Source organism: Clavelina lepadiformis, chromosome 9 (assembly GCF_947623445.1).
Source record: "Clavelina lepadiformis chromosome 9, kaClaLepa1.1, whole genome shotgun sequence".
NCBI lineage: Eukaryota > Metazoa > Chordata > Ascidiacea > Aplousobranchia > Clavelinidae > Clavelina > Clavelina lepadiformis.
The window spans coordinates 5,068,980-5,087,550 of record NC_135248.1 but is presented as its reverse complement, the minus strand read 5'-3'; the positions used below and the strand labels follow the sequence as shown (position 1 = coordinate 5,087,550).

At 41.9% G+C, this 18,571-nt stretch overlaps 1 protein-coding gene and 14 non-coding genes across 16 annotated transcripts; 14 read left to right on the top strand and 1 right to left on the bottom strand.

Moving 5' to 3' along the window:
• Window positions 1-2,078: 2,078 nt before the first annotated feature.
• Window positions 2,079-11,389, bottom strand: LOC143470737 (uncharacterized). 2 transcript variants are annotated; one of them, XM_076969008.1, is made up of 2 exons: window positions 10,501-11,389; window positions 2,079-3,577 (listed from the first exon to the last, which is right to left on the bottom strand). In XM_076969008.1, exon 2 carries the CDS (start codon window positions 3,524-3,526, stop codon window positions 3,008-3,010), a length of 519 nt encoding a protein of 172 aa, XP_076825123.1. In that variant the 5' UTR covers window positions 3,527-3,577; window positions 10,501-11,389; the 3' UTR covers window positions 2,079-3,007. The 2 variants fall into 2 exon arrangements, with proteins under 2 accessions (XP_076825123.1, XP_076825124.1); XM_076969009.1 differs by having other exon boundaries at window positions 2,079-3,566.
• Window positions 11,390-12,213: 824 nt separating this feature from the next.
• Window positions 12,214-12,295, top strand: Trnal-uag (transfer RNA leucine (anticodon UAG)). Its single transcript has one exon. It is a non-coding gene; the product is annotated as a tRNA-Leu (tRNA).
• A 430-nt stretch (window positions 12,296-12,725) lies between these two features.
• Trnak-uuu (transfer RNA lysine (anticodon UUU)) lies at window positions 12,726-12,800 on the top strand. The gene has a single exon. It is a non-coding gene; the product is annotated as a tRNA-Lys (tRNA).
• A 593-nt stretch (window positions 12,801-13,393) lies between these two features.
• Window positions 13,394-13,475, top strand: Trnal-uag (transfer RNA leucine (anticodon UAG)). Its single transcript has one exon. It is a non-coding gene; the product is annotated as a tRNA-Leu (tRNA).
• A 430-nt stretch (window positions 13,476-13,905) lies between these two features.
• On the top strand, window positions 13,906-13,978 carry Trnak-uuu (transfer RNA lysine (anticodon UUU)). Its single transcript has one exon. It is a non-coding gene; the product is annotated as a tRNA-Lys (tRNA).
• Window positions 13,979-14,338: 360 nt separating this feature from the next.
• Trnal-aag (transfer RNA leucine (anticodon AAG)) lies at window positions 14,339-14,420 on the top strand. Its single transcript has one exon. It is a non-coding gene; the product is annotated as a tRNA-Leu (tRNA).
• A 153-nt stretch (window positions 14,421-14,573) lies between these two features.
• On the top strand, window positions 14,574-14,655 carry Trnal-uag (transfer RNA leucine (anticodon UAG)). The gene has a single exon. It is a non-coding gene; the product is annotated as a tRNA-Leu (tRNA).
• Window positions 14,656-15,085: 430 nt separating this feature from the next.
• Trnai-uau (transfer RNA isoleucine (anticodon UAU)) lies at window positions 15,086-15,160 on the top strand. Its single transcript has one exon. It is a non-coding gene; the product is annotated as a tRNA-Ile (tRNA).
• Window positions 15,161-15,518: 358 nt separating this feature from the next.
• Window positions 15,519-15,600, top strand: Trnal-aag (transfer RNA leucine (anticodon AAG)). Its single transcript has one exon. It is a non-coding gene; the product is annotated as a tRNA-Leu (tRNA).
• Window positions 15,601-15,753: 153 nt separating this feature from the next.
• Window positions 15,754-15,835, top strand: Trnal-uag (transfer RNA leucine (anticodon UAG)). Its single transcript has one exon. It is a non-coding gene; the product is annotated as a tRNA-Leu (tRNA).
• A 430-nt stretch (window positions 15,836-16,265) lies between these two features.
• Trnak-uuu (transfer RNA lysine (anticodon UUU)) lies at window positions 16,266-16,340 on the top strand. Its single transcript has one exon. It is a non-coding gene; the product is annotated as a tRNA-Lys (tRNA).
• A 593-nt stretch (window positions 16,341-16,933) lies between these two features.
• Window positions 16,934-17,015, top strand: Trnal-uag (transfer RNA leucine (anticodon UAG)). Its single transcript has one exon. It is a non-coding gene; the product is annotated as a tRNA-Leu (tRNA).
• A 430-nt stretch (window positions 17,016-17,445) lies between these two features.
• Trnak-uuu (transfer RNA lysine (anticodon UUU)) lies at window positions 17,446-17,518 on the top strand. Its single transcript has one exon. It is a non-coding gene; the product is annotated as a tRNA-Lys (tRNA).
• A 360-nt stretch (window positions 17,519-17,878) lies between these two features.
• Trnal-aag (transfer RNA leucine (anticodon AAG)) lies at window positions 17,879-17,960 on the top strand. The gene has a single exon. It is a non-coding gene; the product is annotated as a tRNA-Leu (tRNA).
• A 153-nt stretch (window positions 17,961-18,113) lies between these two features.
• On the top strand, window positions 18,114-18,195 carry Trnal-uag (transfer RNA leucine (anticodon UAG)). The gene has a single exon. It is a non-coding gene; the product is annotated as a tRNA-Leu (tRNA).
• The last annotated feature ends 376 nt before the right edge of the window (window positions 18,196-18,571 follow it).

Genomic DNA, 18,571 nt, shown 5'->3' with positions numbered 1-18,571 from the left:
CAAAGTACCGAATAAGAGAACTGGTGCAGAAACACTCGAAGCGAATTCACCAAAAAAAGAATCAGCGAGAACACGAATTAAACGCAAGCCTCAATGATTTGCGCCAAGACTTAAATGAAGGCAAAAAAGTCATGACAGAGTTTCGCAAAACAAAAGCCGAACTAATTACTATCCACAAAGAAAAACGAAAGAAAATTAGAATAATTGCTCATGCAAATGAACTTGACTATGGAGATCGCCCGACAAAGTTTTTCTACCGCAAGCTGAAAGAACATCACAGAGCGACCTACATCGAGTCGCTGCGCACAAATCAAAACATTGAAGCAAACACGCCGAAAGAAAAACTAGACGTTGCGACTGATTTTTATAAAACCTTATACTCGAAACAAAAACTTGACAAATGGAGACAAAGCGCGTTCTTACAGGATATTGAACAAAAAATAGATAGAGACACCACAGAGACCTTAGAGCTGGAAGTAACTAAGGACGAGATGCTTTTCGCCATTAAATCCATGAAAAATGGTAAAACACCGGGGCTCGATGGCTTAAGCATAGAATTCTACAAAACGTTCTGGAGCCTTGTAGGCGACACGCTGATTGAAGTAGCGAAAGAGGTTTTTGCTGAATCACAACCACCCGCCGAGTTGACTCGGGGACTGCTAACTCTGATATTTAAGAAAGGCGAACGGACTGATATAAAAAATTATCGACCGATAACATTACTGAATGTCGATTATAAGATATTTAGCAAAATGATGACATTACGATTGAAAAGCTTTGTACCAAAACTTATCAATGACACGCAGTTTGCAGTGTGTGGCAGAGATATAAACGATGGAACAGCGCTGCTTAGAGACTGTATTGAATATATTAAAAATAGAAACACCGAGGGATACATTGTATCTCTTGACATCTACAAAGCATTTGACTGCGTCGACCATGAATTCTTGGTTGAAATTCTGAAAAAATTCGGTTTTGGTGAAATTTTTACGAAAATGATCACAACTACGCTGATAAATAATCAGACATGTGTAATGATCAATGGGCATATAGGGGCAGATTTTCGCGTCGAACGCGGTTTACGACAAGGAGATCCATTAAGTTTGTATTTGTTCCTGTTAGCAATGGAGCCGGTTATAATTGCTTTAAACAAGAATACAGCTATACAAGGTTTACATCTACCAGCTTCAGGCGGTAAAGTTGTGAAAACTATAGCATACGCCGATGATACAACCTTGGTCCTCCAAGATGAACAATCGGTGTCACAAGCCTTTTTTGTATTAGGTGAATACCTTACAGCGACGGGAATAAAAGTGAACTTCAGTAAAGTAACGGCTTTGAAACTAGGTAGGAAGCAAAGCAAAAACTCTCAGCTTCCCACGCTTTCCTGGGTCGATTCGATAAATGTTTTGAACGTTCCTTATGGTAAACCTCAGGCAATTACTGATTGGCTCGAAAACAAGGTGCGTAGCATGCGTTTGAAGGTATCGAATTTCTCAAAATTTAGATCGACGTATGATGGAAAATCGCTAATTGTAAAAACACTATTATTGCCCATTTTTGTGTATGGTTCTAGAGTGTATGATCTTGCGCTTCAGCAGCGCCGAAATGTACGCAAAATTGTTGAAAATTATGTTTTTAGCACTGGTGCAAAATTAAACATGGAAACGATAAGTAAAACCAGGGAAAACGGTGGATACGACTGTATTGACATCCCATTGTATTTAGATATCTTGAAGTTAAAAGTTGTTAAGAAATATTACAACGCTCGAAAGCAAAATAACAGCATACACCTACCGCTGTATTTCCTTGAATATTACATTGGCTTTACGTTGTGTAAAATGCTGGCAATGCCTGTAAATAATTCTGTGTTGCATGCTTCACAACCCACGTCATATTATAGCAACGTAGTTGATATCCTGAAACGTTACAGCATTACCATTGATGAAATTGCTGAAAAGACAACCAAACAAATTTACAGGAGAATTGTAAACGAGAGAAATGCACAAGTACTAGTACCTATGTTCCCCATAAATATGCCAAACATGTGGACTGGCATTCACAATAAGGTACTGTAGAGGTTGGGGTCGTTTTAGGATGTAGAGGTTGATGCCGACAGATGCAGATACAGATGCAGAGTTTATCGGTCTTAGCTTACGTTACGTTATTGACTTAGTTAACCTACTACATTAGTATCTGACTCTATTGTTGCGTGCGGTTAGAATTCTCTAACCTTTCTGATAGCCGAACGTTCGTATTATATTATAACAAATACCGTTTGCCAGAAAAGGCTTTTATTGTAGGTGCTGTACACTTTCTCAATATTACAAATAACCGAGAACACAAGTCATGTGACTGTTTACACGATGTCTACTGATTCAATCACCACAACTACAGTAGTACGGTATTACATATGTCTATAACTTCGCGTCTGTGACTGAGGTTCTTAGGCTCAGGGGGAGTCTCACACAAAAGTTCAAGCTTATAAAACGTGCTGCGATGTGGCGGAAATATATGACAAAAAAGGCATGAACATTTCAAAGCGTGTGAACGTGAAAATCGGTGTGTTTGCAATGCAAATTAAATTTGGTTAAGTTGGAAACAGTTACTTGGAAGCGACCTGGTAACGTACTAAATAAGGAGCTTTCACACGAAGTTATTCGTAGCAAGTTTTCAAATATACCAACGGTAGTTTGCAGTGTTCTGAAAAGGCAAGTTTTAAACTCCATTTACTAGCTGGAAAACTCTTTCATAAGAATGATGTGGCGGGACTGAAAGTTTTAAAAACTCCAATTGTTCTGGAAAACACATTTCTACGAAAGACGTAAGGATTTTACAAAAGCGAGCCAAGCCGCCACATTCCTCCCCCGCTACGGAAGGAAAAAGATGACAATTAACATGTAACGTACTGAAGGTGGCAATGGCGAGCAAGCACAAACAAAAAACTGAAGTTATATACAAATGAATGAACTGTAACATATGCTTAAAATAACTGATGGTAATATAGCTACATGTTGGAGGGTATCTCCAAGATTAACCGGGCATGCAAAAATTGTTTGAACTGTTCGTATTCCAGGGTTTTGTCCGTAACCCCGTTGGATATATACTTCATCAAGGGGGCCATGTGGAAAGCAGGTGTGGCTGCTACCATGGTAAGGATTTTGCTCATAAACTCAAAATCAGGAACCAGCTGGAACAGTTCATCCAGCTGCTGGAACCAAAGTAGTAGATCCTCAGCCGAAGTGGTTGGCGGCGCAGGAACCGCAAGGGTCGGCATTGTAACGGTTGTTTTAAACGGCCGAAATAGTCTATGTACTGGTTGTAACACCGTAGCTTGTATATCTGCTAGATCAGCGCTCTGGGGCATGGGGGCAGGAGCGCCTTGCTCCCCAGGTCTGACGATCGGCACATACGGCGCGGGAGATGATTGTTGAACCGGTGAATCGGGTGAGTCGGGAATCATCTCAGTAACTGAAGTGATTTCGTCAATTTGAACGTCAGCGGAGGAATCAGATACCGTCGACATACTGAAGTGGTTTTGGCAGCAATGGTAGTGGCAGCAAAGTCTGTGGAGAAACTAAAGGGGTAGAGGGTAAATTTTTTGCAACTGCACCTCCCCCTATTGAGGTGGGTTGAAACAGCTAAACTCATGCACAGGAATAGTTAGCATGCAATAAGGCGGGAAAAGTGAAAACGATACTAGCACAAGAATAAGCTACTAAGCATGCAACGAAGCAAAACGGTTACAAAATCGAAAGCGGCGACAAGGGAAAACGGCAAAATTGTACATGCAAAGGACATTATCGGTATTGAAGCAAGGTGATACACATAGTGAAACTTAAAGTGTGTGGGTGCTCGCGAAATTATCACGAGAAGATGAAGCGGGCGGTGCGTCATCAGCAGATCCGGACGGAGACGGTTCATCACGAGAACGCCGAGGCAAGGGCAGCGGTTGTGGTAGTTGAGGTCTTGCAACCGGCGCCTGCTGTTGGTGGCGCCAAGCGCGGACACGGGATACAAGGGATCTGGCATACTGCAAATGGTGCGGAGACGATCGGATAAACCCGATGGTATGGAAGAGGGCCCACATCATGGCAAGGAGTTGCAGGATGAATATAAGGGCTGAGAGAAATGGATTCGTAATTTGCGACAGAGCAAGGAGTAACGTTTGTTTCGCGGCGTGTGCGAATGTGTCTGCGACGTAGGATCCGTTGATCATAGTTTCATCAGTAGTAGTAGTAAGGCTTGTCATGACATGTCGCATTTGTTCCTTGAGAAGGTTGGCTTCAGACATAGAGCTGAGCAGCGATTGAAGATCAGTAAACGAGTCAGAGTCAGGTAGCTCGTTGAGAATTTTCTCGTAGTCGGGTGCCTTGTAGTTGACGTGTATAGGCGACAAAGGTAAGTTGAGTTGATGCACCTGTACATGTTCGTGCGATAAAGTATAGTTGTGATACAGGACAGTGTGTCCCAGAACTCGGAAGACAAAACTTCTTGCTGGTCGATACGATTCCAGCAGGTGCACTCCCGGTAGGACAATGTTGTCTGAAATGAGTTGGCCGTATTGACTGTGGCCGTTTTGATCGCGATATTTGATGAGAGGACGTTGGCTGAATGCGTTTCGGTACGCAAGTGACGGTAAGACGGTACCGTTGATAGAGTGACATGCTGCTCTGGACATAAAATCTCCAAGGCTGGAACCCATGGTTTGATGTCCAAGAGTAGTAGTGAGTATCTCAGTAGGGAAGATCTTCCCAATTGCTTTGTAGAGTGTGCCAATTAGCTTCGTGAGTTGGCAATGTAGGAACTTGTTCTCTTCGTTGAAGGTAGTGAGAACTTCTGAAATAAGGTCGTCCTGTTGTGTGTCGAAGGTTGCAAAAAGTCGCTCGAATTGAGAGTATGGCGTTCGAAAAGGGGCACGCCTTAGCCGGTTAGGACGAAAAAGAGCGAGTCTGTCGAGCTCTGTACATTGTTGGTAGCGAAAGATAAAGTTGTTGTTGTCGCAGTGAATATGTTTGCCATAGCAGTTTTTCGCACGAGAGGAGCATTTCCTCCAGTGATGTACCGAGATCCCGAGATCAGGTAAGGAAACTCTATATAAGGACGTAGAGTTGTAATGGAGGAGCATCTTGTGAGTCCCGAGAGGCTTGGTTGGTGGGCAGTTGATATGCGAAGGTACTCGCCATATAAACATACGATTGCCCGTTAAGCAGTATCCACGCCCGATTGAGCACGATGCAAGAGATCCAAGAGACGACGTCATTGTCCGTGACGTAATCGTAGTAAATTGTAGTGTGAAACAAGAAGTCGTTTGTTACTGTTCCAGAAGCTGAAGTCGGCCAGACAAACTTATAATGGACTGCATTGCGTGTTGAGTACGCCGCAGGATTAGACAGGATCAGCGGTCCATGTGATGAAACGTTGGTTTTATTCCACGACGAACATTCTGGGTTGTACGGTGGGTGTGCGTCAAAGGTGTTGGCCGATTTTTGATAACTCCCAAAAAAGAAGTAAGTAGTGCTCCAGGAAGTAATCTGTGAAGTGCAAACTGTTGCAGGAATCTTCTGGAGATGCAGATCTGGAGCAAACACGGTAGCAGAGCAGTTGTGTATGGAGAAGGGTGTCTGCGTTTGACAATGTATGTCGTCATCAAAGGTATATAACCCGAGAGAATGCGAACGCTGACATAACAGAAATTTCTGTGTATCCGGATGAAGATTCGTCTGAGCGGCGGATGTGAACAAAAAGAAACATGTAAGCAGCAGACAAACGAACATGTTGTGTTGTTTAGTCAGAGAACCGTTTCGGTGGAATGATTTTGCGACCAGTCCGAGAAGTCTTTACAACTTCAGGCGGTTTTATAGAAGCAGGAGCAGTGACAGTAGGTGGTGTCGTTTGCTGTTTCGCTGAAGTAGCGGAGACTGACTGAGGAGCAGGGTGTCGAGTCTGCAAAGAAAAATTTTGTTGATGCGAGGAGGATGATGGTGAGGGAGCATCAATATCAATTGTATAGCTAGGTTTGAGACGGTCGAGTGAGACGCGATCCGGTTTGCCATGACGGGATATTACAAAATATTTTTCGTATCTTTCCAATACTGGAAAAGGACCAACATAAGGGCGTTCTAACGCACGTTTGACATGATCGCATCTAACATAAACGCGGTCACAATGTTTCAAATCCGGATGCACGTAGGACTGCATGAATTTTGTATGAGCGGTCGTTGGAGTAAACTGAAGGTCGTTGATGAAGTCTCGGTAGGCACCGAGGTAGCTGGATGTAGGAACTGCAGAGGCAAGCTTGGAATCAGAAAAGAAACCACCTGGGAGCCGTAAGGTGTGTCCAAAAGCTAACTCAGCAGGTGTACATTTCAAATCCTGGAGATAGCGATTACGCAGAGCCAAGACAATAAAACCCAATTTGTGAAACCAACGTTCAGGTTCGTCTGAACACTTGATGGCGCGCTTGATCTCTGCATTTGCGCGTTCTGTAATTCCATTGGAAGTGGGGTGGTAAGCTGTAGTCAGATTGTGTTGAATACCAAGCGAGCGCATAATTTCCGCCCAAGCGGAACTTATGAAACATGGTCCACGATCACTTGTGAGGATGATTGGAACACCGACCAAGGAACACCAGTGATTTACAAAGTAAGCGGCGACGGTTTCCGTGGTGGCATCAGGGATTGGTATGGCTTGAACGAAACGCGTATATCGGTCAATACATGTAAGGATGTATTTGTAACCATGGGAGGTTGGTAGTGGTCCAATCAAGTCAATTGCAACATCAGAAAATCGTCCGTAGGGAATTTTAAATTTCCCCGGTGCGGTTTTAGTGTGGCGGAAAATTTTTCCTTCCTGGCAGTTTGGGCATTGTTGAACCCAGGTAGCGATTTGTTTACACATCCCTATCCATATAAATCTTTCCTTGATGAGCTTAATTGTGGCTTTTTTTCCAGGATGCGATAAATTATGTAAGTGCAGGAATACTTGACGTTGGAAGGAGGAAGGAACTAGAACACGCTCTGTGTCAGTGGACACGTCACAAAGGATGGTAAGGTCCTTATTGGGCAGCTTGCAGTCCTGGAGTTTGAGTGATGTTGTTGCGGTGCGTAGTCTTTGAATAGCAGGATCATTGGCTTGAGCTTGTGCTATTTTCTCATACTCTAAAGGAGGCGGAACGTCCGAAAGAGTATTAATGTTGGGTGCCGAAGGTTGAGACCTTGACAAGAGGTCCGCCACAACATTGGCAGAGCCTTTGATGTGCTCAATGGTTGTTGTATATTCTGAAACAAACAACAATTGCCGGAACTGTCTTGGAGAGTAATGTTCGGAGAGCTTACTGAGACTTGAAACCAGAGGGAGATGGTCTGTACGCAAAGTGAATTGTCGGCCTGTCAAGAAGTAGCGGAAATGACGTATTGACTTGTAAGCGGCCAACAGCTCTCGGTCAAAGCAACTGTATTTACGTTGAGTAGCGTTCAGCTGTCTTGAAAAGAAGGCCAAAGGAACAAGTTGATTTCCTTGCAATTGCTCTAATGTCGCTCCAATACCGGTCAACGAAGCGTCAACTGTTAGATAAGTTGGAGCATGGAGTTTCGGAAACGCTAAAGTGCTAGCATTTGCAATAGCTTGTTTGCTGCTGGCGAAGGCGCATTCGGCTTCGACATTCCATGTTAAAGGGGCCGCGCGTTTGCTGCGACTGTTCGGAACTAGCTTGTAAAGCGGTTGTAAGGTTGTGGAACAATGCTTCAGAAAGCGAAAATAATAGCAATAAATTCCCAAGTAACGTTTCAGCTGTTTGCAGGTTTGTGGCTGTGGGTAATCAAGAATGGCCTGCACTTTTTCTTGAGTTGGTCGTATACCCTCAGAATTTATGTGATGGCCAAGGTAGTCAAGAGACTCGCGGTTGAATTCACTTTTGTCTAAATTGAGCGTTAAGCCAAATTCCTCAAGTCGTTGAAAAAGCAACTTAAGGTGTTCAAGATGTTCTGATAGGTTACTACTTCCAATGATGATATCATCGAGGTAAGCAAAGATTCCAAGGTGCTGAAGGGGACGTACTACTTCCCCTATTAGTCTGGAAAAGGTCCGTGGGGCGCCGGACAAACCGAATGGGAGTCTTGTATATTCGAATTGTCCTAGGGGGCAAACAAACGCCGTTTTATGGACATCTTCTGGAGCCACTTTTATTTGATGAAAGGCGTTTTGGAGATCGCATTTAGAGAAGACAGTTTTACCATACAAAACCTCGGAAAAACTATGTAAGAACGGAAGAGGGTAACAGCTGTCGATTGTTTGTTTGTTGACTAATTTATAATCAACGACAAGACGATATTTATTGCCAGAAGAGCCTTTAGGAACGAGCAAGGCCGGACTTCCATAAGGAGAATCACTGTATCGGATAATTTCTCGCTCCAGCAAGCTGTCAATTTCTTTCTTCAAGATCTGCATTGTTTCTGGGCTATATCGACGTGGACGTGCACGTACAGGAGAACCTGTGGTATGGATGTGGTGAACGATGGAATGCTTCACTGGTTTAACAGCTGACATGGGTTTTTGCAAGTCTGGAAATTGATGTAAAAGGTCTGCAACAGGATCTATCTGGCTGAGAATGGATATGCGAACAGGATCACTTTCAACAGGCTCTAACGTATATTGCTGTTGGTTCGGTACATCTATGAGATGCTTGGCTTTAAGATCCAAAACAAAGTTGTATTCAGTGAGGAAATCCAGCCCCAATATGCAAAAAGGTGTGTCCGCAAGCACAAATTCAAAGGGATAAGAAAAACGAGGATGAAGGGAAACATTAAGTCGTGTAGTGCCATACGTAGTAATTGGCGTGCTGTTAGCAGCGAAAAGCGGTGTTTGCGGTTTGCGGTTTGATACGTCAGCTAAACTAGCGGACAAAAGAGAAGTTGCTGCCGCGCTATCTACATAAAAGTGAATACTATTGGCGTGATCATATACAGTTAACAAGGGGCAGCCTCTTTTTATTGTTGATGCGATCGACGGGACTGACGGGGTTAATGTTGCGTCGATCGCCACGCGTTTTTTGTTGGGCGGGATTGGTTCTCCCACATGCTACAACTTGGGTGACAGCGGCGCGCATCCCTACCGAAGCGGGCGTGGTAATAACATAAGCCATTAGAAGCATCAGACGCGCAAGGGTAATTGCTACGTTGGTAGTCTGGTTTCTGAAATGTGGGGGATGAATGTAAAAAATTATATTTGCGTTGGTTTGCAAAAGAAGAACCATTTTGTCGGCGATTATCTCGATTAAACCCGTTGTTGCTGTATGATTTGTGAAACTGTCCATTGTTTGTGCGTGGTGATCGTTGTTGCCATGCTGAGTTAAATGAATTGCGTTGGTTTGGCGTATTTTGATTTGTGAAATTCGTATTTCTTTGCCCGGAACTCTTAGATTCGTTGTTAGCGTTAGATCGTGTATAGCGCGGTGGTTTAGACAATTGAATTTGCTGTATTTGCGGTTGCATTGGGTAGTCAATGTCATCCGTATCAGTGATGGCAAGGGAAAGGTTGTGCGAAGAAGTTTTTGGTTGTTTAAGCAGCAAGATTTCGTGGGCTCTGCTTGCAAGGTTCTGGAGATCGTGATGTTCCACGCTGGCTAACGCAATTGCGACGTCTGGTGGTAACGCTTTAAGGAATTTAGCACGAATTAGTTTGACGACTGGCGGAGTAAGATTCTCTTGACCTACTGCGCTCATTAATTCGCGCATTAAATGTTTCGGGGACTGATCGTGCAGCGTCAGGTCCGCCAACAAAAAATCTAAATGGTCCTCACGTTTATCAAAGTTTCTCAAAATTTCATTGATCAATATGTCGTAGCAGTTCTGTGCTGACGCCGAAGGTAACCGAAGGAGCGCGAGGTCTTTCGCAGGAATTGCCTCTACCGCCAACAAGTAACGATTAGTTTGAGAAGTGATTTGATAAAGAGAAAATTTATGTTCAAGGTGAGAAATCCACGCTTCGGGATTAAATTTCCAAAAGGTAGGAAGTTTAACGTGTGAAAACAAATCGTTTCGTAAAGTATTGTTCTGTGGTTGCGCGTTTGTTGGTAATTGGTTACTAGTACCCAGACCAGACGGACCAGCAATGCCATTATCGGGAGTATTTGCAGATCCCTCCCCGTTTTCGTTCGACATAGTTGTATTATTAATTGACTCGTTGGAACGGTCGGTTGATCGTGTGCTCATGTGGTATTCTGTCTTAGCTTTGCCAGGCACCGAAGTAACTTTTCGTTGTGTCGGCACAGGTTGTGACATTTATCAAAACCGATAGAAAATGTTTTAGGCGGCGCACCGCAAAAATTGTTCACAATTGAACCAAAAAATACTTTACAACAAGAAACTTTTATTTCAAACTGCAGCACAATGCAGCACAATAAGAATAGCTTAAGCTAATTTAATAAGGTACAAGCCGATGAGCATGCATTTACAAGCTATGGTTGCAAGTAGTTGTATAAAAAGTGAAAAATCCACTTACCAGTGAAGAACGGTTGTGCGAATTGCGAGAGTGTGAGAATTGAAACGCGTCGTTTTTGACACAAGATCGTCAGTGATCACTAGAACGTCGGTGGTTTATTAGAACGTCGAAGCGTCGGGTTGTCAGTAGAACGTCGGGTTGTCACCAGAAATGTCGGTGGTCACTAGAACGTCGGGGTCACCAGAAATGTAGAGGTTGGGGTCGTTTTAGGATGTAGAGGTTGATGCCGACAGATGCAGATACAGATGCAGAGTTTATCGGTCTTAGCTTACGTTACGTTATTGACTTAGTTAACCTACTACATTAGTATCTGACTCTATTGTTGCGTGCGGTTAGAATTCTCTAACCTTTCTGATAGCCGAACGTTCGTATTATATTATAACAAATACCGTTTGCCAGAAAAGGCTTTTATTGTAGGTGCTGTACACTTTCTCAATATTACAAATAACCGAGAACACAAGTCATGTGACTGTTTACACGATGTCTACTGATTCAATCACCACAACTACAGTAGTACGGTATTACATATGTCTATAACTTCGCGTCTGTGACTGAGGTTCTTAGGCTCAGGGGGAGTCTCACACAAAAGTTCAAGCTTATAAAACGTGCTGCGATGTGGCGGAAATATATGACAAAAAAGGCATGAACATTTCAAAGCGTGTGAACGTGAAAATCGGTGTGTTTGCAATGCAAATTAAATTTGGTTAAGTTGGAAACAGTTACTTGGAAGCGACCTGGTAACGTACTAAATAAGGAGCTTTCACACGAAGTTATTCGTAGCAAGTTTTCAAATATACCAACGGTAGTTTGCAGTGTTCTGAAAAGGCAAGTTTTAAACTCCATTTACTAGCTGGAAAACTCTTTCATAAGAATGATGTGGCGGGACTGAAAGTTTTAAAAACTCCAATTGTTCTGGAAAACACATTTCTACGAAAGACGTAAGGATTTTACAAAAGCGAGCCAAGCCGCCACAGTACTACCAAATTATTTAAAAACTTTTGGTTACAAGATGGTATGGAATGTGCTACCCTTATGTATTAATGAGCGCATAGCACGTATACAAAAAACATCAAGATGCCCATTATGTGACCTTCATGATGAAGATGTATATCATTTGTTTTATGATTGTGTATGTATACAACCCATATGGGATTATGTAAACGTGATAATATTTAACATCAGCGGTGTTTTGATGCCGAAAGTTTCTCCACAAATGTGTATTGCCTTGGACTTGAGTTCACTAAAACAACGTTGTGTTTGCGAAACCAATTTGAATGCAACAATATTATTGTTAAGCATTTCAAGGTACTGCATATGGCTATCTAGGAACAAAGTGATTTTCGAACAAGAACCGTTTCTCTATCAAGATGTGATAAACAGAATAAAAGCCATGTCAAAAGCGCGCAATAGCGCAGAGAAAAGTCGCCAGACAAGTGTTTACAACTCAGTAACACAAATCCTTTGGAATAGTATGTGCTCAAATTAATTTCGATTGTGACAGTATCAAAAGAAGTATTTATGTACATAAGTGTATTGCATATCGAATATTGTTTTCGCGTATTGATCGTGCATTGTCATGTTAAAACCCAAGAAAGGGTTAAAAAAAAAAAAAAAAATAAATAAATAAATCAATGAGATGGCCGCTTTTTAGTGTTTCGTACGTTTGAAGATGTACTGAAAATGCAATTAAGATTTCAAATCGCTTGTAAACGAGGTAGTGTGGCCGAGTGGTCTAAGGCGCTGGTTTTAGGCACCAGTCATTTCGATGGCGTGGGTTCGAATCCCACCACTGCCAGTGTAATTACGGTGCGTCTTGTCAATATTTCTTCATCCCATCACGCTGAATAGCGGCTAAGAAATATTCTTTACACACCAAGATGGCTTTCTTTACCTATCGCTTTCGCATGGTATTGGAGAAGAAAGTTAAAGTTGTAAAAGTGACACAAATTTTCAAGCTATCATTTGGAGTAAATCAACATCAAGTTTTGACTTTCGCTGGCTTGAACGGTTGGATAAAATGTAGACGCCTCTCATCAAACAATACATGAAACCAACCAACACTATGTAACACAATATCCACCTCTTCGCACTTGAAATTGTTTCCTAATTCAGCCTTATCACAAACGTGCCTGTTAATATTGAATTTTGTTGCATCAGCCTCCAAGCTTAATATTTAAATTCAAATTTGATACCAACCATTCCCGATGTAATCTAACAAAAGAGGAGCCCGGTTAGCTCAGTCGGTAGAGCGTTGGACTTTTAATCCAACGGTCAAGGGTTCAAATCCCTTATCGGCCGCGACTTTTACAGTATTCTGACAGAAAACTGTAAGCCAGATTTTTCTCAAAAGTTATTATATCATCTCCAGAGCGTTAATCAATCTCGATTGGTCTTGTTGAGAATCAGTCTAAACACTAAATTGGAACATTTAGGAGACACCCCAAATCGTGCAAGTTAATCATGACGCGAGACAGTAGAAACGCAAACTTGTGAAACTTTTATAAATGTTGTGCTACAACCATTATGGTGTAAGATATTTAAAAGTGGTTTGGAACAACAATTACACATAAACTCTGTTTGTATCAAACTTATTCCCTCGAAGACCGATCTGGTGCAGGGAGGTTAAAACGAGACTCCGATCGCTTACTTAGCAACATAGGTAGCGTTGCCGAGCGATCTAAGGCGCTGGTTTAAGGCACCAGTCATTTCGATGGCGTGGGTTCGAATCCCACCGCTGACATTGGATTTACAAATTTTATGCTTAACTTCACTCCGCAATCATGGAGTGGTCTTTCTTACTTTAATAAATCAATGAGATGACCGCTTGTTAGTGTTTCGTACGTTTGAAGATGTACTGAAAATGCAATTAAGATTTCAAATCGCTTGTAAATGCGGTAGTGTGGCCGAGTGGTCTAAGGCGCTGGTTTTAGGCACCAGTCATTTCGATGGCGTGGGTTCGAATCCCACCACTGCCAGTGTAATTACGGTGCGTCTTGTCAACATTTCTTCATCCCATCACGCTGAATAGCGGCTAAGAAATATTCTTTACACACCAAGATGGCTTTCTTTACCTATCGCTTTCGCATGGTATTGGAGAAGAAAGTTAAAGTTGTAAAAGTGACACAAATTTTCAAGCTATCATTTGGAGTAAATCAACATCAAGTTTTCACTTTCGCTGGCTTGAACGGTTGGATAAAATGTAGACGCCTCTCATCAAACAATACATGAAACCAACCAACACTATGTAACACAATATCAACCTCTTCACACTTGAAATCTTTTCCTAATTCAGCCTTATCACAAATGTGGCTGTTAAATTTGAATTTTGTTGCATCAGCCTCCAAGCTTAATATTTAAATTCAAATTTGATAGCACCCATTTCCGATGTAATCTAACAAAAGAGGAGCCCGGTTAGCTCAGTTGGTAGGGCGTTGGACTTTTAATCCAACGGTCAAGGGTTCAAATCCCTTATCGGATGCGAATTTTACAGTATTCTGACAGAAAACTGTAAGCCAGATCTTTCTCAAAAGTTATTATTTCATCTCCAGAGCGTTAATCAATCTCGATTGGTCTTGCTGAGAGTCAGTCTAAACACTAAATTGGAACATTTAGGAGACACCCCAAATCGTGCAAGTTAAACATGACGCGAGACAGTAGAAACGCAAACTTGTGAAACTTTTATAAATGTTGTGCTACAACCATTATGGTGTAAGATATTTAAAAATGGTTTGGAACAACAATTACACGTAAAGTCTGTTTGTATCAAACTTGTTCCCTCGAAGACCGATCTGGTGCAGGGAGGTTAAAACGAGACTCCGATCGCTTACTTAGCAACATAGGTAGCGTGGCCGAGCGGTCTAAGGCGCTGGTTTAAGGCACCAGTCATTTCGATGGCGTGGGTTCGAATCCCACCGCTGCCATTGGATTTACAAATTTTATGCTTAACTTCACTCCGCAATCATGGAGTGGTCTTCCTTACTTTAATAAATCAATGAGATGACCGCTTGTTAGTGTTTCGTACGTTTGAAGATGTACTGAAAATGCAATTAAGATTTCAAATCGCTTGTAAATGCGGTAGTGTGGCCGAGTGGTCTAAGCCGCTGGTTTTAGGCACCAGTCATTTCGATGGCGTGGGTTCGAATCCCACTACTGCCAGTGTAATTACGGTGCGTCTTGTCAACAATTCTTCATCCCATCACGCTGAATAGCGGCTAAGAAATATTCTTTACACACCAAGATGGCTTTCTTTACTTATCGCTTTCGCATGGTATTGGAGAAGAAAGTTAAAGTTGTAAAAGTGACACAAATTTTCAAGCTATCATTTGGAGTAAATCAACATCAAGTTTTGACTTTCGCTGGCTTGAACAGTTGGATAAAATGTAGACGCCTCTCATCAAACAATACATGAAACCAACCAACACTATGTAACACAATATCAACCTCTTCACACTTGAAATCTTTTCCTAATTCAGCCTTATCACAAATGTGCCTGTTAAATTTGAATTTTGTTGCATCAGCCTCCAAGCTTAATATTTAAATTCAAATTTGATACCAACCATTCCCGATGTAATCTAACAAAAGAGGAGCCCGGTTAGCTCAGTCGGTAGAGCGTTGGACTTATAATCCAACGGTCAAGGGTTCAAATCCCTTATCGGCCGCGACTTTTACAGTATTCTGACAGAAAACTGTAAGCCAGATCTTTCGCAAAAGTTATTATTTCATCTCCAGAGCGTTAATCAATCTCGCTTGGTCTTGCTGAGAGTCAGTCTAAACACTAAATTGGAACATTTAGGAGACACCCAAAATCGTGCAAGTTAAACATGACGCGAGACAGTAGAAACGCAAACTTGTGAAACTTTTATAAATGTTGTGTTACAACCATTATGGTGTAAGATATTTAAAAGTGGTTTGGAACAACAATTACACGTAAAGTCTGTTTGTATCAAACTTGTTCCCTCGAAGACCGATCTGGTGCAGGGAGGTTAAAACGAGACTCCGATCGCATACTTAGCAACATAGGTAGCGTGGCCGAGCGGACTAAGGCGCTGGTTTAAGGCACTAGTCATTTCGATGGCGTGGGTTCGAATCCCACCGCTGCCATTGGATTTACAAATTTTATGCTTAACTTCACTCCGCAATCATGGAGTGGTCTTTCTTACTTTAATAAATCAATGAGATGGCCGCTTTTTAGTGTTTCGTACGTTTGAAGATGTACTGAAAATGCAATTAAGATTTCAAATCGCTTGTAAACGAGGTAGTGTGGCCGAGTGGTCTAAGGCGCTGGTTTTAGGCACCGGTCATTTCGATGGCGTGGGTTCGAATCCCACCACTGCCAGTGTAATTACGGTGCGTCTTGTCAATATTTCTTCATCCCATCACGCTGAATAGCGGCTAAGAAATATTCTTTACACACCAAGATGGCTTTCTTTACCTATCGCTTTCGCATGGTATTGGAGAAGAAAGTTAAAGTTGTAAAAGTGACACAAATTTTCAAGCTATCATTTGGAGTAAATCAACATCAAGTTTTGACTTTCGCTGGCTTGAACGGTTGGATAAAATGTAGACGCCTCTCATCAAACAATACATGAAACCAACCAACACTATGTAACACAATATCCACCTCTTCGCACTTGAAATTGTTTCCTAATTCAGCCTTATCACAAACGTGCCTGTTAATATTGAATTTTGTTGCATCAGCCTCCAAGCTTAATATTTAAATTCAAATTTGATACCAACCATTCCCGATGTAATCTAACAAAAGAGGAGCCCGGTTAGCTCAGTCGGTAGAGCGTTGGACTTTTAATCCAACGGTCAAGGGTTCAAATCCCTTATCGGCCGCGACTTTTACAGTATTCTGACAGAAAACTGTAAGCCAGATTTTTCTCAAAAGTTATTATATCATCTCCAGAGCGTTAATCAATCTCGATTGGTCTTGTTGAGAATCAGTCTAAACACTAAATTGGAACATTTAGGAGACACCCCAAATCGTGCAAGTTAATCATGACGCGAGACAGTAGAAACGCAAACTTGTGAAACTTTTATAAATGTTGTGCTACAACCATTATGGTGTAAGATATTTAAAAGTGGTTTGGAACAACAATTACACATAAACTCTGTTTGTATCAAACTTATTCCCTCGAAGACCGATCTGGTGCAGGGAGGTTAAAACGAGACTCCGATCGCTTACTTAGCAACATAGGTAGCGTTGCCGAGCGATCTAAGGCGCTGGTTTAAGGCACCAGTCATTTCGATGGCGTGGGTTCGAATCCCACCGCTGACATTGGATTTACAAATTTTATGCTTAACTTCACTCCGCAATCATGGAGTGGTCTTTCTTACTTTAATAAATCAATGAGATGACCGCTTGTTAGTGTTTCGTACGTTTGAAGATGTACTGAAAATGCAATTAAGATTTCAAATCGCTTGTAAATGCGGTAGTGTGGCCGAGTGGTCTAAGGCGCTGGTTTTAGGCACCAGTCATTTCGATGGCGTGGGTTCGAATCCCACCACTGCCAGTGTAATTACGGTGCGTCTTGTCAACATTTCTTCATCCCATCACGCTGAATAGCGGCTAAGAAATATTCTTTACACACCAAGATGGCTTTCTTTACCTATCGCTTTCGCATGGTATTGGAGAAGAAAGTTAAAGTTGTAAAAGTGACACAAATTTTCAAGCTATCATTTGGAGTAAATCAACATCAAGTTTTCACTTTCGCTGGCTTGAACGGTTGGATAAAATGTAGACGCCTCTCATCAAACAATACATGAAACCAACCAACACTATGTAACACAATATCAACCTCTTCACACTTGAAATCTTTTCCTAATTCAGCCTTATCACAAATGTGGCTGTTAAATTTGAATTTTGTTGCATCAGCCTCCAAGCTTAATATTTAAATTCAAATTTGATAGCACCCATTTCCGATGTAATCTAACAAAAGAGGAGCCCGGTTAGCTCAGTTGGTAGGGCGTTGGACTTTTAATCCAACGGTCAAGGGTTCAAATCCCTTATCGGATGCGAATTTTACAGTATTCTGACAGAAAACTGTAAGCCAGATCTTTCTCAAAAGTTATTATTTCATCTCCAGAGCGTTAATCAATCTCGATTGGTCTTGCTGAGAGTCAGTCTAAACACTAAATTGGAACATTTAGGAGACACCCCAAATCGTGCAAGTTAAACATGACGCGAGACAGTAGAAACGCAAACTTGTGAAACTTTTATAAATGTTGTGCTACAACCATTATGGTGTAAGATATTTAAAAATGGTTTGGAACAACAATTACACGTAAAGTCTGTTTGTATCAAACTTGTTCCCTCGAAGACCGATCTGGTGCAGGGAGGTTAAAACGAGACTCCGATCGCTTACTTAGCAACATAGGTAGCGTGGCCGAGCGGTCTAAGGCGCTGGTTTAAGGCACCAGTCATTTCGATGGCGTGGGTTCGAATCCCACCGCTGCCATTGGATTTACAAATTTTATGCTTAACTTCACTCCGCAATCATGGAGTGGTCTTCCTTACTTTAATAAATCAATGAGATGACCGCTTGTTAGTGTTTCGTACGTTTGAAGATGTACTGAAAATGCAATTAAGATTTCAAATCGCTTGTAAATGCGGTAGTGTGGCCGAGTGGTCTAAGCCGCTGGTTTTAGGCACCAGTCATTTCGATGGCGTGGGTTCGAATCCCACTACTGCCAGTGTAATTACGGTGCGTCTTGTCAACAATTCTTCATCCCATCACGCTGAATAGCGGCTAAGAAATATTCTTTACACACCAAGATGGCTTTCTTTACTTATCGCTTTCGCATGGTATTGGAGAAGAAAGTTAAAGTTGTAAAAGTGACACAAATTTTCAAGCTATCATTTGGAGTAAATCAACATCAAGTTTTGACTTTCGCTGGCTTGAACAGTTGGATAAAATGTAGACGCCTCTCATCAAACAATACATGAAACCAACCAACACTATGTAACACAATATCAACCTCTTCACACTTGAAATCTTTTCCTAATTCAGCCTTATCACAAATGTGCCTGTTAAATTTGAATTTTGTTGCATCAGCCTCCAAGCTTAAT